The sequence below is a fragment of the Peromyscus maniculatus genome, chromosome 5 (genome assembly GCF_049852395.1).
Source record: "Peromyscus maniculatus bairdii isolate BWxNUB_F1_BW_parent chromosome 5, HU_Pman_BW_mat_3.1, whole genome shotgun sequence".
In the NCBI taxonomy this organism is placed as follows: domain Eukaryota; kingdom Metazoa; phylum Chordata; class Mammalia; order Rodentia; family Cricetidae; genus Peromyscus; species Peromyscus maniculatus.
Genome location: NC_134856.1, coordinates 20,188,099 through 20,203,653, shown reverse-complemented (window position 1 = coordinate 20,203,653; position 15,555 = coordinate 20,188,099). Strand labels below are relative to the sequence as shown.

Here is a 15,555-nt window from a genome sequence, read left to right as displayed (position 1 = left end):
GGCTATGAGCACAAAATCCTGGAGAAAAATCTATCTTCTCTGAGCTTTACGGGCAGAGAAAAGCTCTTCTTTGAGATTCTGGATAGAAAAAAAGATTCCTATGGAAGCTTTTGGCCTGGGGACAGTTAAAATGCTGAAAAAGCAGCAGAGGAAAGAGATTTCCCTGCAGCGGGTGAGGAGGGAAACAAAAATCCTCTGCTCCACCAGCAGTGCAACACCTTACCCTCAGAATTAGTTTCCTCTGGGCCATGAAGCCAAAAGTGTAGAGAACGGGGTTTTGGGGAAGCTTGGTAATCTTTCTTTCTTTTGGGAAAAACTTACTCTCTAAAAGGCCTTTCAGAACTTTCTCAGTTTAAAACTCAGTTTCACCTGGATGGAAAAATCCCGAGGCAGGGGCCTGATGAAGCAGGGAAGCCAAGGTCAGAGACACTATCTGGGGAAGGAGCCTTCCAGGCAGGACAGGACAGGGAGCTATCCAGGGGAGAAGTTTTCTTTTCTATCAGAGAAAGTATCTTTTTGAGGAAAAGCTTTGTTTTGATGACTCCAGGTGAGATGAGGGAGTGTAGCCCTAAGAGGTAGGTTGCCTTTAGCGATAAACTCTGCTGAGCTCGTGGACAAATGGAGGCAAAGCCACACAGGAACTGGGTCAGATAAAAGATCTAATTAGAGAGATATACCTGTTAAACGGTAGCCCTATAGAGGGTTTGCTAAGAGATTCTTCCTAATTTAAGAGTAAGAAGTAATATATCTCTTTTAGATGTTTGCTAAGTAGATATTTGAAAAGTAAGTCAGAGAAATACAGGTTTAGAATATATAGGCCTTAGGTTTAAGGATATGGTGAAAAAAGTAATTTAGACTAGGTTTTCCCAACCTGGGACTTGAGAGCAATGTCCATGGCGGATTGCGGACTTGGCAGCTCCAGAAACCACCAATAATAGCAAGAAGCAGCTCCAGAAACTAACTTCAGAAACAAGCAGCAGAAAGGAGTGTCCACTGCTGAGACCTGTGGACCGTCACAGCTTCTTAAGCAGCAGACACCAAGAGCCTGCGAAAGCAGAGCCAGCAACTAGCGGCGAGGGTCCACAGGCTTTCGGCTGTGAAGCTAAGCCACTAGAGAGGCTAATGACAAGCAGCAGTTTGGAAAACTCTGCAGAGATGCCGCGCTGCAGGAAAGGTGAACAGCAAGATGCTGCAACCTTTGAGACCATACACCGCAGGAAAGGAGAATGGTGGAGAGAGACCAGCAATTTATGTCACTTCGGGAAAGTGAACAGTGGAGATGGCAGAGACCAGACTGCTTCAAGGACCAGAGAATGGTGTCAGTGAGGGACAAACAACTGAGACACGCGGAACTGCCGAGTGCTCCAAGCTCAAGAGCCAGCGGGAACTGCTGAGACTGACTGCAGCCCGAGCTCCCAGCAGCCAGGCAGCCGTACAATGTAACAGCCTACGGAGGAAGATTCCCGGCTTGCTGAGCACTGGGACTGTCAGTGGTGCAGGTAATGCATCTTGCTCCCAAAGCCAGGGTTGCTGTGGGAAGGCCACAGTTTCAGCTCATGGCAGCTGAAGGAGCCTTGAGCTCGTGTGGCTATGAGGTGAAGCTCTCTAGCCTGTTCTGGATCTGGTTACGGAAGGCTACAGACTGCAAAGTGCAGCAGTAGCTGAAAGCAAAAATCTGAGAGACTTGCTTGAACTGAAAAGTCTTGGTTATGGAACTTTTCGTATTTGGAACTGTTTGCTTCAGTCATTACGATTCTGACAGCTACACACAGACTTAAGGGCAGCTGACAAGCCAGGTCTACGAGCGCTCAAAGGAACTTTTAGGAATGGTACCAGAACTCTTTTTGAACTTTTGAATTTAAGAAATAAAACAGACAGTAATGATTTCATTACAATGAGACAGTTTGAATTTACTTATGCATATAGACTCGATCAACAGTGATGACTTATGGACTGCTTATGGAACTGTTTAAACAGAGAAGTTTGGTGTTGTGTTTTTTTTTTTTTTAAAGAAAAGGGGGAGTGTTAATATTCCTCAGTAATTAAATTATTTAATTAAAAAAATATTTTTGTGGCCGGGCGGTGGTGGCGCACGCCTTTAATCCCAGCACTTGGGAGGCAAAGCCAGGCAGATCTCTAAGTTCGAAGCCAGCCTGGGCTACCAAGTGAGTTGCAGGAAAGGTGCAAAGCTACACAGAGAAACCCTGTCTTGAAAAACCAAAAAAAAAAAAAAAAAAATTGTGTTACTTGAGTGAATTAATGTTATGTTTTGTATAGTTCTAAATTGTAGGTTGAGAGTAGGTTTGCAGGTTGAGAGTAGGGTTGTAGAAATTATTATGTTAACCTATTGATATTGATACACCAAGGTTTGGTGAAGTTAAGAGTATTTAAGTTTAAGATGTATACATCAGAAGTTTATGTTAGCAAGAAATATTAAGAGTTTGTTTTAAGATGTAAGATTGAGAAAATTTTAACTATGCATAGCAATACTTATATCAGAATTATGTTAACCTGTTTGTCTTTAAGATTGATGCAGTTGCATCAAGTTTTTTCTTTTTTTTTTTTTTTTTTGGTTTTTTTTCGAGACAGGGTTTCTCTGTGTAGCTTTGCGCCTTTCCTGGAGCTCACTTGGTAGCCCAGGCTGGCCTCGAACTCACAGAGATCCGCCTGGCTCTGCCTCCCAAGTGCTGGGATTAAAGGCGTGCGCCACCACGCCCGGCAAGTTTTTTCTTTTAAAATATAAAAAAGAGGGACCTGTTGGAGCCCACTAGGTTTCCTAGTAGCTGTACCCAGCAGAACTGTATAAGAGGTTGATTGGACCACGGGCCTGGGGACCAGGTGACTGTAACTAGCAAGGGGGAGGTCTTTTGCTCCACCCCTTGGCATTGTTATAAATAGACCTTTGGAATAAAGCTCTGGGCCCATTTGGATAAAGCCCACCTGTGTTTTCTCTATATATATATTTCTAACTAAGCTTTTATCCCTCAATCCTCAAGAGTTCCTGGAGTAAATAATAGTGGGAGCTGGTCTCCCACACTTTTCCCCTATGTTTCTGGCATGGTGATCAGGATTAAGAGAAGCTGATCCACTAGCTGGGCCATGGTAATTTAATTCCAACAGAGGCAGAGGTAGGCAGATCTCTGAGTTCGAGGCCAGCCTACAGAGAGAAATCTTGTCTTGAAAAAGCCAAAAACAAAAAAACAATAAGCTGATGACACACACTTGGTTTTCTGTATCACCCCTCAGCTCCACTGGTCTATTTGGATGTATTTCTATTAGTATTATATCATTTTGATCATTATAGCTTCATAAACGACCACTTTTATTGTTAATAGTGATAAATACCTAGTCATAAGTGCAGAAAAATAGAATAGAAACTATCCTAACAAAAACCCAGTATGCAAGCTGGTAAGAATGTTAAGGGGGGGGGGGGGGGGAACTTGTTTTAGAAATTATCAGAAAATTAATTTTACTGAGTTTTATTCCTTAACATAAACTTGGATGTTCCAACTTTCATGTATATGAGACTGAGGTATTTTCTTTAAAATTATACCATTGAATTATACCAGACAAGCCATGATTCTGCTTTAGAAAGAAATGAACTCACAGGGAAGCTGCACACAATTCATATTATTCAGTGGCAGGCTTTTTGAAAAGTGATTATGTAACACTAGCCCTCTCACTGGGCATAGTTAACTTGTTTAGAACCTAAGAAGTTTTAGCATCAATCTGAATTGCCTGAATCACATAATTCCTAGTGCTGTTGTGAGATTCCTCAGCCAGTGTCTGGTTTACCAGTGTCAGTTAGGACAGCAAAGAGTGAGTAATGAATGAACCAGGAGTTCCTGAAATGGGATCTGATATCATTATCACTTATTTCTGTGTGTGCTTGGGCTTTCTACAACTTAGAAGATACAGGAAGGAAAAAGCAAAAAATGTAGTGATATATTTCAAAGTAAACCCACCACTTGAGAATTCTCTTTGTATCGAAAAGCCAGCTGGTAAGCTGCAAATACCAAAGGTGGCAGTGTGAAGCGAATCCGTTGATTTCCACCAGCTCCAAAGTGTTTTCGTGCTGTATTCAAAATCTGACAAAGAAAAAAATTTAAACATATTTTTTTTCCACACTAGGATCAGTTTATTACAAAATTACATGGGAGCTCTAAACCTTGCTGTTACTGTTTTGTGACAGACCAGCCTTTATAGATACACACTTCCTACATTAACCACTCTAAAATACTAACCCATTTTATATATGGGTAAGCTGGAAGCTTACAAAGGTTGTGTTACTAGCTAAGGTAACTAGTCAATGCAGATATATATGTTATTCTCATACACACGTGTACAAACTATACTGTGTTAACAAGAACGTAGGCTGATGAAGCATATCAGACTTACATGTAAAAGTAGATCCTAGTACTCTCTACTCTGCTGCTGCTATGCAGCAATCTGTTGAAACATTCCATTCTGGAGGAAAGTTCCTACGATTTAGGAAGTAAATAATTTTACAAGTCCCAGATAACTGCAACTTACAAGACTAACAAAAAGGCCCCTCCCAAAGAATGGGAAGTAGTAAACCATGCTGGTGGAGGAGACTGACCAACAGGGCTGCCTGGAGGAGCTTCTCCAACCTGCAATGTACCTGCAAGCCACGCAGAGCTCCAGGACTGCAGCTTTGGTAAGCTGTCATCAGCACTGGAGTGGGATTTTCAGTTATGCCACTGCCTTTGAGACAGCCTATTCCTGTGAGTAACCCCACCCTCCCACGGCCCATACTCCTGTATGTAATCCCAATAAACTCACTGGTTGGCCAAACTGGACAATGGTAGAATCATCATTTGGGTTTCTCATTTGTTCCCTAGAGGAGTGAACAGATGTCTCCCAGGGGGACGTATCATACAACTGCCCTACTCTTAGCCCAATTTCACTTGAAAAATGAGGTGGCATACTCCTGTAACTGTTGAAAAGATTAAATGACACATTTCAACTGTGTCATCAATACCTTGCACAAGGTATGTGCCCAAAAAATATTGGCCACTATGGGAATAAAACAGCTGTGGAGTGTGTGGGGATGTGTGTGTGTTTGTGTGTGCATTACCAGTAGTAGAAGAATCACTCCCCAAAGCCAAGGCCCTAAACTGGCTCATAGTTCCAGGAAGCCAGCTATTTGGGGACTGCAGAAGCAAAATAGCTGCCTCAGACACCCTAGGGTTGCAGGAAGAGATAACAGAACCTACAGCCTAAAACACAGGTTATCTAAGGAAAACGGTTAACTTCCCCATTCTGCCATCCCTATCCTGAGCTTTAAAAACCCCAGGCCCAGCTTAAGGCATGTAATCTGCATTTCTCTTGAACTCTGATCACTGAGTGACTGGGTCCTATGCCCCATTTATGGCCAGAATTAGAGAAACCACCGTTCTGGCATTAAATAAAGCCTGTTATACCTGCTGGAGGTTGTCTAAATTCTGATCCTTTAGTTCTTCCTATAAACTCAATACTTATTTATCTTTACAGGTAGATCAAACTTTCCAAGCCCATTTAAATCAGGAAAAATACCAATATACTTTTAAAACCCATCTTGTGAAACAGAGGGCTCAGAAAAAAAAGAGAGCCAAAGGACTGGGCAGAGGGTTCAGTCAGTAAAATGCTTCCTGCATAAGCTTGAGGACCTGAGTTCAGATCCCCATCATCTAAGGATAAAAGACCAGGTGTGCCCATGAGACTACAATCCCAGCACTGGGAGGGCAGAAGTAGCTCCATGGAGTTCACTAGTTGGTCAACACAGCCAAATAGGTGAGCTCTAAGTTCGGTGAGGAACCTAGCCTAGAAAAATAAAGTGGAGAGCACCTGAGGAAGACACCTGATGCTGACCTCTGACCCGAGATGCACCTACACACACAAACATAAACATGTAAATACACACACTGAAGACAAGCAAAGAATTCATGAGATAAACATCTAAATATGTAAAACACCATGTAATATACTTGGGTCTTTCTTTATATGGAAAAACACAAGCATTAACAGTCACAAATCCTATCACATGTGGCAGCAATAGAAAATCAAAGCACTCTCTCTCTCAAAACCCCCTGCCCCACCGCGCGCACACACACACACACACACACACACACACACACACACACACACACACACACACGGGAAAGGGGAACCACTTAAAATACTTCAGCATTCACATACTGTACTGATCAGTGCTCAGAGTGTAACACGGTGCTTAGAACATCTGTCCCTAAGCCAAATCAAAAACTACCATGCTACTAACAGAAATCACCCTCTTACTTCACATCAATCATCCACTATCAGATGTCAATATACCTACTTAGATCACATTTAAATCTTCATAAAGTTTAACTGAGGACTATGACAAAAGAGAAAGTTTCTTCTAATTATAGAGAAATAAGGGGAAAACATACTAAATTTTAAAGGCTTTCATACATTTTCATCTGACAAATACATCTATCAGACTTTGTCTCATGAAGCATATTATCAAAAGCAACTAAACATTCTAAAAGCAGCACGCAGTTGAAAAAGAAACAGAACACAGAATAATTATGGAATATCCAACTAAAAGAAGGCAAACTTTTCTCCAATTCTCAGGTTTTCAAATCCTCAAGAGCTCCAACAGTTTAGTTACTCATTTACATAAAAATAAAATCCCAGCTGGGCATGGTGGTACATAACTAAAATCCCAGCACTCAGGAAGCTAAGGCAGAAGGATCATGATTTAGAGGCCAACTTGGCTACATTAAGATATAAATAGAACTAAATAAGTAATTTTTTTTAATTCCATGGAGGCCATGAATTTTAACTTAGTAGCAAGTTTTTCAACTGTGGAGACCCAAAAAGGTTTCCTAGGGAGAACTTACTCAGGGTCCGAGAATCTGAGCTTGCTTTACCCAGCAGGGCTGCATAAGGGGATGATTTGGCCATGGGCGTGGTTACCAGCTGTTTGGAAGGGTCTACACGTGCCTGTGCGGTGTGCTTTATGCTTTGATCTAGCAAGGCTGAGGTCTTTTGCCCCACCCCTTGGCACTGTTATAAAAAGCCCTTTTGAATAAACGGAAAAGGCCACTGGGTATAGACCCAGGTCCTCCCAAAGCTACCCTGTGTTTCTCTTTCTCCTCTTCAATAGCTTTCTATTATCTTCTTATTCCTCTCTCCTCCTCATAAGAACCCTGGAAAAGGTAGGATCGAGCCTCCCACAGTCAACACCTTAAACTAAGACCAAAAGGGCATTCAAGCACTTTAAACACTTCTCCACTCATAAGTGACGAAAGGTTATAGTAAGAGATGACCATACCAAGTACTGCTGATCGGGGTCATCAGACCGCAGAAGATGAATGACTCGGCCAACGAGGCTCTGTTCATCAGCAAAATCCTCTGGATCAGGGTCTTCCACAGGTTGATCTGGCTGATCTTGAATCAACGTTGACACCAAATTCATTATGGAATCTACCTGCAACATGGGAAATAGAAAATATTAGTGTGAAACCATCAACAAAAAAGGTAACAGTTTCTAAGTGTATACACTGAAATAGTAACAGTAAAATAATTCAGTTGTTTGTAAGTTGTTATGAACAGTCTGGGCCAGTTGTGAACCCTTGAAGCTACAGTAACAACCAGTCTGTTGGCAAGGTCAGCCCATTGGTACAATATTGGAATAAATGTTATAGGAACAATCAAGGGCTTGTTACTAGGACTTAAAGTTTGTTCCAGAGTGGAATTCATGCCTGGTACTGTAAACCTGGCAAAGGATTAGGAAGTAAGAAGCCTAGTGAAGAACCTATTACTACTATTTTGCTAAATAGATAGATGTAGTATCAAACTGCCTTCTAAATACTTATCCTTATTATAGCTCTTACTCTCTCATTAAAGACATTTCTTGCCAGTTGGTGGTGGTGCACGCCTTTAATCCCAGCACTCAGGAGGCAAAGGCAGGTGGATCTCTGTGAGTTCGAGGCCAGCCTGGACTACAGAGTGAGTTCCAGGAAAGGCTCAAAGCTACACAGAGAAACCCTGTCTCGAAAAACAAAAAAAAGACATTTCTTTTTGCAATGGTTAACAGTTAATACAAACTCAAAGGGTAGAAAATAAATGACTATGGAGTATTAAGCCCTAAACAGGACATCTCTATCACACCTCCTCGCCTACAAGGCTCAGGGAGCACTGAAGAAGGGACAAAAGACTGTAAGAACCAAAGGCCAAGGAAAGACTGCTACAAAATAGCATCTTCTCACAGCAGCTGTGACTGCCCACACAAGATCAAGCTGGTCAGCATTCATCCTGGATAGGAAGGAGGCTCCCAAGGATCCACCCCTAGTTGAGGAGCTATTGGCAAATGCTGGCTGAGGAGGGAAAGTCACTTCCTTTGGGGTATGGCCACTGCCAGGTTGCTCATACTCCAGCAGATGATCCTCCACCCATGCACATACAGGCAGCGGTAATTGAACTCAGTGAGTTTAAAAAAAAAAAAAAAAAAAAGAGGGCCAGTTGGTGGTGGCGCAAGCCTTTAATCCCAGCACTTGGGAGGCAGAGGCAGGCGGATCTTTGTGAGTTCGAGGCCAGCCTGGTCTACAGAGCAAGATCCAGGAAAGGCACAAAACTACACAGAGAAACCCTGTCTCAAAAAACCAAGAAAAAAAAAAGAGAAAGGACATAAAATTGGGAGGAGGTAGAGGGGTTGTTCCAGAGGCACTGAAAAGAAATAGGTCAATGTATACATTTATGGATGAAAGTTTGAAAAGAGATATGCCAAATACTAATCAACTGTAGTTATTTTAGTGAAATCAGAGGTGTTTAATAATTCTATTATTAATTCTATGTACATCTCTAGTTTTTTTACTTCTATAACAAATAAGCTATTTATGGTTTTTATTAATACATTACCTGCCCCATTTAGTGTCTAGCACTCACTGTCTAAACCCTAAAAACCATATCCTCTATTTCCCTAAAATATTGTATCTGTATTCTTACCTGGTCCTGAGAGACGATTTCTGTATTATAATCCAGAACATTACTAAGCACATAACAGCTCATGCTCTTTCTGGACTCGTAGTCAAAGTATTCAAAGAGTGGGTGGAAATGTTTTAGCTTTAAGACTGTTAAGATATTGTTGTAAGTATCAACAGGTATCTTCAGAAGTCTCGTAAGTTCCTTTGAAACTGCACTACTGGTAGCAATACTATGAAGAGAAAACAGCAACCCTTCCATGAATAATACTGACCTTGTATACAGACACATAGCACTTGTTTCACATATTTAAAAAAATCTTCATTTAGTCAGGCAGTAATGGTGCACACCTTTAATCCCAGCACTCCAGAGGCAGAGGCAGGCGAATCTCTGTGAGTTTGAGACCAGCCTGGTCTACAGAGCAAGTTCCAGGACAGCTAGGGCTACAAAAAAACTACAACCAACCAACAAAACAAACAAACAAACAAACAAACAAACAAACAAAATTTTCATTTACACATTAAAAGAAATCTCTTCTATTTCAAAATGACCTCCTCTCAAGATAAATACAGCCAGGACTGGTGGCCCACTCTTGTAATTCTAGCACTCAGGAGGATAATGGAAGTTCTAAGCTAGCCTGAACTACACAGCAAGATTGCATCTTAAAACAAAAAAAAAAATTAAAACAAATCAAAAAGATGCCTATTTAAATATACTACACTTCTTTATCCACTGCAGTTCTATTGATAATAGTTTCCAATTCACAAACAGGAGGAGTTCGTAAAAGGACAATTAATGCAATTGTCTACAATCTGGTGTTTCTCAGAAAAATTGTTTTAAGGATGGCGGTGGTGCACACTTTTAATCCCAGGACTTGGGAGGCAGAGCCAGGCGGATCTCTGTGAGTTCGAGGCCAGCATGGTCTACAGAGCAAGATCCAGGACAGACACCAAAACTACACAGAAAAATTCTGTCTCAAAAACAAAAAAAAAAAAAAAAAGAAAGAAAAGAAAAAGAAAGAAAACTGTTTTAAGTGATTCTGTGGTCCCTCAGATAGCCAAGTATTTTGCATTTATGAGTAAAGTAAGTATGAGAAAAACCCATACAAAAACCATCCAAAAGCAAGATCTGTATGTGGTGACTCCAGGAGAACAAGTTGAATTTAAGATAGCTTCTTATAAAGGAGCATTCTCTGAAGGCTGAGACATATTTTAACATTTACAAGACCTTTAGACAGTGGGATTTCCAGTTACTTTATTAACTTTTACTTTAAAGCTCATTTTCTAGGGGTAGTGGGAATAAAGACACATCATTTAACTTTCTCTCATACATATTGTTAAAGATCTGTACTGTTTTTCAGTTTGCAAGAATATGGGATGACTTAAAAACAAAACATAATAAAAGGGAGTAAAAGGGAAAGAAATTTTCCTGATGTAGCTGAACCAATGGGTGGGAAATAGAAAAGAAAAAAATTGTACATTAGCACCCCAAAAATACAAATAACTTACAGAAAAGAAGGAAGCCTAACTTAGGGACTCAGGAGACAACTTTTGGGGAAAAGGTAACAGCATCAAACTTGCCCAAAGTGGTCCCTGAAAGGTACCACAGGTCTAGGGCAGAGTGAGGAAGCATCCAGCAGGAAACATTATTCTTTCCCTAACAGTATCAAAACCAAAGCTCAAATAAGAAAAATATTTCAATCAATTTGTTACACTTCAAATATATACCTACATTTCTAATTTTTCAGCCTAAATTTACACATACCCTTGTTTTTCACAACTTACTCAACTGTAGAAAACCTTTTTCTTTTTGGGGGAAAATACTGTTTGATATTGTTTCCCTACTAATTTAAAAACTGGCTCATTCCTGAGGCTGAAGAGAGAGCTTAACAGGTAAGACCACTGGCTATTCTTAAAGAAGACCCAGGTTCAGTTCCCAACATCCACATGGTGGCTCATAACTGTCTGTAACTTCCGTTTCAGGGGGATCCAACCCCCTCCTTCTGGCCTCTGCAGGCACCAGGTACACACATGGAACACATACATCTATACACATAGAATAAAACAGCAAAGACAAAATAAAACAAAAACTAGCTCATTCATATATAGGAAGGATCTGAATGGGAGACACTGAACTTTGAAGGCTGCCTACAAACCATATGGGCCACTACTTCACTACAGTATAAAACCAAGTAAGTAGCTAACAAAACTCCCTACCCTGTTTAGCACCACACAAGACAATCTCAGCACATACTTCAAACAAGACAAATGCTAACATTTCAAAGAAGAACTGAGAAAGAAAAACAAATCCAAGACAAAAATAGAACCAAGAATTTTTTCAAAGTTGTAACGCTGGGGTAGACAAGAGGGCTTAGCCTGAAAGAAGAGAGAAACAAGTGCAGTGCCCCCCCCCCGCCGCCCCCGCCCCACCTCCACAAGTGGCATTTTCTACCCCTTCTACCCCTCCCCCAAAAGAAGTGCAGTTTAATTTCAACTTACTGTTCAAGGTTAAGCTTATTGAATATCTCCACAGTTGTTTCTAGAACTTTATCAACATAGTCCACACGATCAGGGTAACATTTCATAGCAAGATTAATGAGAGAGACTTGCAAAGATACAACATCCTCTGATGGCATGTCTTGTCTGGACTGCAATGTTTAAACAGTCATATAATTTACAATTACAAAAAGATATACCAATAGAGTCTCAAAGTTGAGAACTTAGAGAAAATGCTATACAAACCTGTATTACTGTAGCCACCTGTTGTGAAAATATGTCAAAAAGTTTAATCTCAGCTGGAATTCCAGGTCCATCTTCACGATGAGCAAATAAAGCTAATCTAAAAAACATCAACAACAAAAACACATTGATTTTGAGCAGTGGGATTTTTTCCTTATTGCTTTTCTGTATTTTCTGAGTTGATTTCTCTTAAAACATATATGAGTGATTTTTAAAACAAGAGCTACAATGTATGAATCTTTTTTTCAATCCCTTCTTAACTAAAGTTTTGTTAATGATGCCTTATTCCACTGGCAGTCTGATGTTTACTTATTTATCCAGTTTATGTAGTACAGCCTAGTCTAGAATTCATGGTACTAGAATTCTCCTGCCTCTACTTCTTAAGTGCTAGGGTTACAGGCATGTGCTACCACACCCAGATTAAATAAATAATCTTTAAGGGCTGTAGAGACAGCTCAGTGGTAAGAGTGCTTACTTACTATTCTTGTAGAGAATTCAAGTTCAGTTCCCAGCACCTATATGGAACCACTAGAAATAATAAAATGAATGTTCATAACCTACATAAGATATTCAAAATTATATCTATTACATTATCTGTCAAGGTCAGAACTGCATCTATATTTTGTTATGCAGAAAAAAACAGACTGGGATTGCTAAATGATATTATTCCTACAAAGGAGAATATGACTAACCAGCTTTAAGAGTGGGCACAGTAAGCATGCAATGTATGCTATTCAGGATAATCTGGAGACCTCTGCTATATTAATTCTTAGACCTTAATTAGTTAGCTTAAAAACAACAAAAAATGAAAATGTTTGCTGAAATGTTTGGTGTTATTTTTAGTGTCATAATATATGCCCACAAGCAAGGTAAATTATGTATTATTGCTGGGCAGTGGTAGTGCACGCCATTAATTCCAGCACTTGGGAGGCAGAGGCAGGCGGATCTCTGTGAGTTCAAGGCCAGCCTGGTCTACAGAGTGAGTTCCAGGACAGCCAAGACTGTTACACAGAGAAACCTTGTCTTGGGATAAAAAAAAAAAAAAGTTATTATTTATCATGTGGCAGGGCTAACAAGCATTAATTACAGACAATATCAAAAGCCAAGTAATACATACATACATACACACACATTTAAAAAGATTTTATTTTTAAAATCTGGGTATAGATGTGTTTCTGTAATCTGGGTATAGATGTGTACTTGTAAATGCAAGTAGTGTCTATGGAATCCAAAAGTGAGTGTCAGGTGTCCTAGAACTAGAGTCACAGGCAATTGAGAGCCACCCAATGTGGGTGCTGGGAACTGAACTCGGGTCATCTTCAAGAGTAATATGAGCTCTTAACTACTGATCTATCTTCAATTTTTATATTTTTTATGAACTAAGACCACCAATTGCTAAAATACTCAAAGGGGATTTACTAAAATGTGATTCTTAAACTCTTCCTTACGAAAATGTGATAGCAGAATGACTATTTGAGCATTCTTAATCATTCATATGTTGTTGCTACTTTAAAAAACAAAATCAAGTAAGTTACTACTGAAAGATAAATTTTAAAATTTTGCTCTTCAATGGACTTTGGATTCATAAGATTCAAGGAAAGGTCTATACAATAATGTTTACATATCAGTTAAACAAACTAAAGATACTTATTGTAAACCAGATATGGTGGCTCTTGTCTAATCACAGCACTTGAATTAAGACAAGAGAATCAAAAATTCAAGGTCATCCTCAAGTACACAGTAAGTGTGAGGCAGCCTGGGCCACATCAAAAAACTTAAAAAAACACCTCCATACACCTTCAAGCGAAAAGTTAAGTCTGCACACCTAAGTCAGGCAAACACTAACGAGATAGTAAAAGCTAAATTACTTACAGCAAAATCACATCAAAGTAACAAAAAGCACAACAAAAACAAATAATTCATGAAAATGTTGTAAATTACTTATTTCCATTTCAGAGCATTTACCTTCCAGTGCTCAAGAGTCTTACCTGTCAATTAAAGCAATGATTATGTTCTTCACATTTACATTTTGGTGTAACTCAGCACAAGCTCTAAGAAAAGGATTCAAAGTCTGGAGATGGAACTCATCAGGAAAAACCTAAAAAAAAATTAGATAATGCTATCTCGATACAGGAAAAAATACTTCACAAAATACTCTGATCTTATGAGTAGTATATAGTCATTTATAGAAAAAATAATCCAATCTTAGATAAAATCAAACCCAGTAATATTCCATTACCAGCATACAAATAAAATTAAATCTACTGAGACCTAGAAAACTCAAGATTATTTTCCTACATTTTTGAGAAACAAAACAAAACAAATTGTTAGTACAAAGACCAAGTTTGAAAATGGAAATTTCTGAAGGAAATTTTTTTATTCAGAAGTTTCTTTTAAGTTTTCTGAGACCTGGTCTGGGCACACTGCCAAGCTGGCCTTGAACTCAGGGCTCATCCCTGTAAGCAGCTAACACTACAGGAGTGGGCCTACAATTCTTCCTCCAATGAAAATTAATAATCCTTTTAAGAGATGAATGTTCTTACTTACCTGAATAATACACTCCATGAGATATTCTTGAGCCAAAGCATCTCTACAATTCACAACTTGTTCTAAAATGCCTGTTAAAACAATCTGAAAATCATACAAAAAACCCATGTAAGCTAAAAATCATTTTGAAAATCCCAAACTACTGTTCTAGTAACACACTGAACTTGCAAATTGTATTTTACATTGCTCTCATCTGTACTTTAATGCTCAACTTTAAAAACTAGTTTATTTTTAAATATAAAAAATTGGTTGTATAAAAAGTAAGATTTTTTTAAAGTTTGTGCTTTTTTGTGTATCCCAACAAGTCTTCATGCAATCCCAGATGGTGAAGATTTCCCTTGTGCTCTCTTCAAGAACTTTTAGATTGTATAAAAGTCTCTGATCAACTTTGCTAGAGTTTCTATAGTGTGAGCAAATAACTCAAGACTTAAGTTTCTTTGTTTACACATATTAAGTGTATATTCAATTGTTCTGGAATCATTTATTTTTTGGGTTTTTGTTTTGGTTTTTTTTTTTTGAGACAAGGTTTCTGTGTAGTTTTGGTGCCTGTCCTGGATCTTGCTCTGTAGACCAGGCTGGCCTCGAACTCAGAGATCCTCCTGGCTCTGCCTTCCGAGTGCTGGGATTAAAGTCATGCACACCTCCACTGCCCAGCCCAGAGTCATTTATTAAGAAGGTTGTCCTGGCAGTCATAGCAGCATATGCCTTTAATCCCAACACTCAGGAGACAGATCTCTGTCAGTTTGAGGCCATCCTGGTCTACATAGTAAGCTCCAGGACAGCCAGGGCTACAAAGAGACCAACCCTGCCTTAAAAAATCAATATGTAAATAGTAAATAATAAGAAGGCTGCTGTTGAACCTTCATAAAAGTTAACTGGAGTGCAGGACTAAAGATGTAAATCAGTTGGCAGAGTGAATTTCTAGCATGCATAAATCCCTGGATTTGATAACACAGCACCACAGGAACCAGATGTGATGGTAATCCCAAAACTCAAGTACACTTAGGAGGGTCAGAAGTTCAAGGCCATCCTTAACCACACAGTGACTGGAGGCCAGTCTGGACTACTTAAGATTGTCAGGGGACAGAGAGAGAGAAAGAAAAGAGGTCAATATGTGAAATCTATAATGGACTATCTAATCCAGGGATTGGCAAATATAACTCCCTGCCTATATTCTAGGGGTTTTGTTTGTATTTTTGGTGCTATGGCTCCAAATCCAGAACCTTGAGCATGTTAAATAACAGCCATATCACTGAGCTATACTCTAAAATTTCAATGGAACCAAGCCCCACCCTACTCATTT

At 39.5% G+C, this 15,555-nt stretch overlaps 1 protein-coding gene across 1 annotated transcript in view; it reads right to left on the bottom strand.

Moving 5' to 3' along the window:
- The window catches only part of Vps35 (VPS35 retromer complex component), a 39,625-nt gene that overhangs the window by 6,749 nt on the left and 17,321 nt on the right, over nucleotides 1–15,555 (bottom strand). Inside the window, exons 7-13 of the mRNA XM_006971750.4 lie at nucleotides 14,253–14,336; nucleotides 13,694–13,803; nucleotides 11,709–11,805; nucleotides 11,466–11,614; nucleotides 8,992–9,199; nucleotides 7,319–7,474; nucleotides 3,966–4,088 (exon numbers count right to left, since the gene is read on the bottom strand). Coding sequence (XP_006971812.1) covers nucleotides 3,966–4,088; nucleotides 7,319–7,474; nucleotides 8,992–9,199; nucleotides 11,466–11,614; nucleotides 11,709–11,805; nucleotides 13,694–13,803; nucleotides 14,253–14,336 — 927 coding nt within the window. The remainder of the gene's footprint in view (nucleotides 1–3,965; nucleotides 4,089–7,318; nucleotides 7,475–8,991; nucleotides 9,200–11,465; nucleotides 11,615–11,708; nucleotides 11,806–13,693; nucleotides 13,804–14,252; nucleotides 14,337–15,555) is intronic.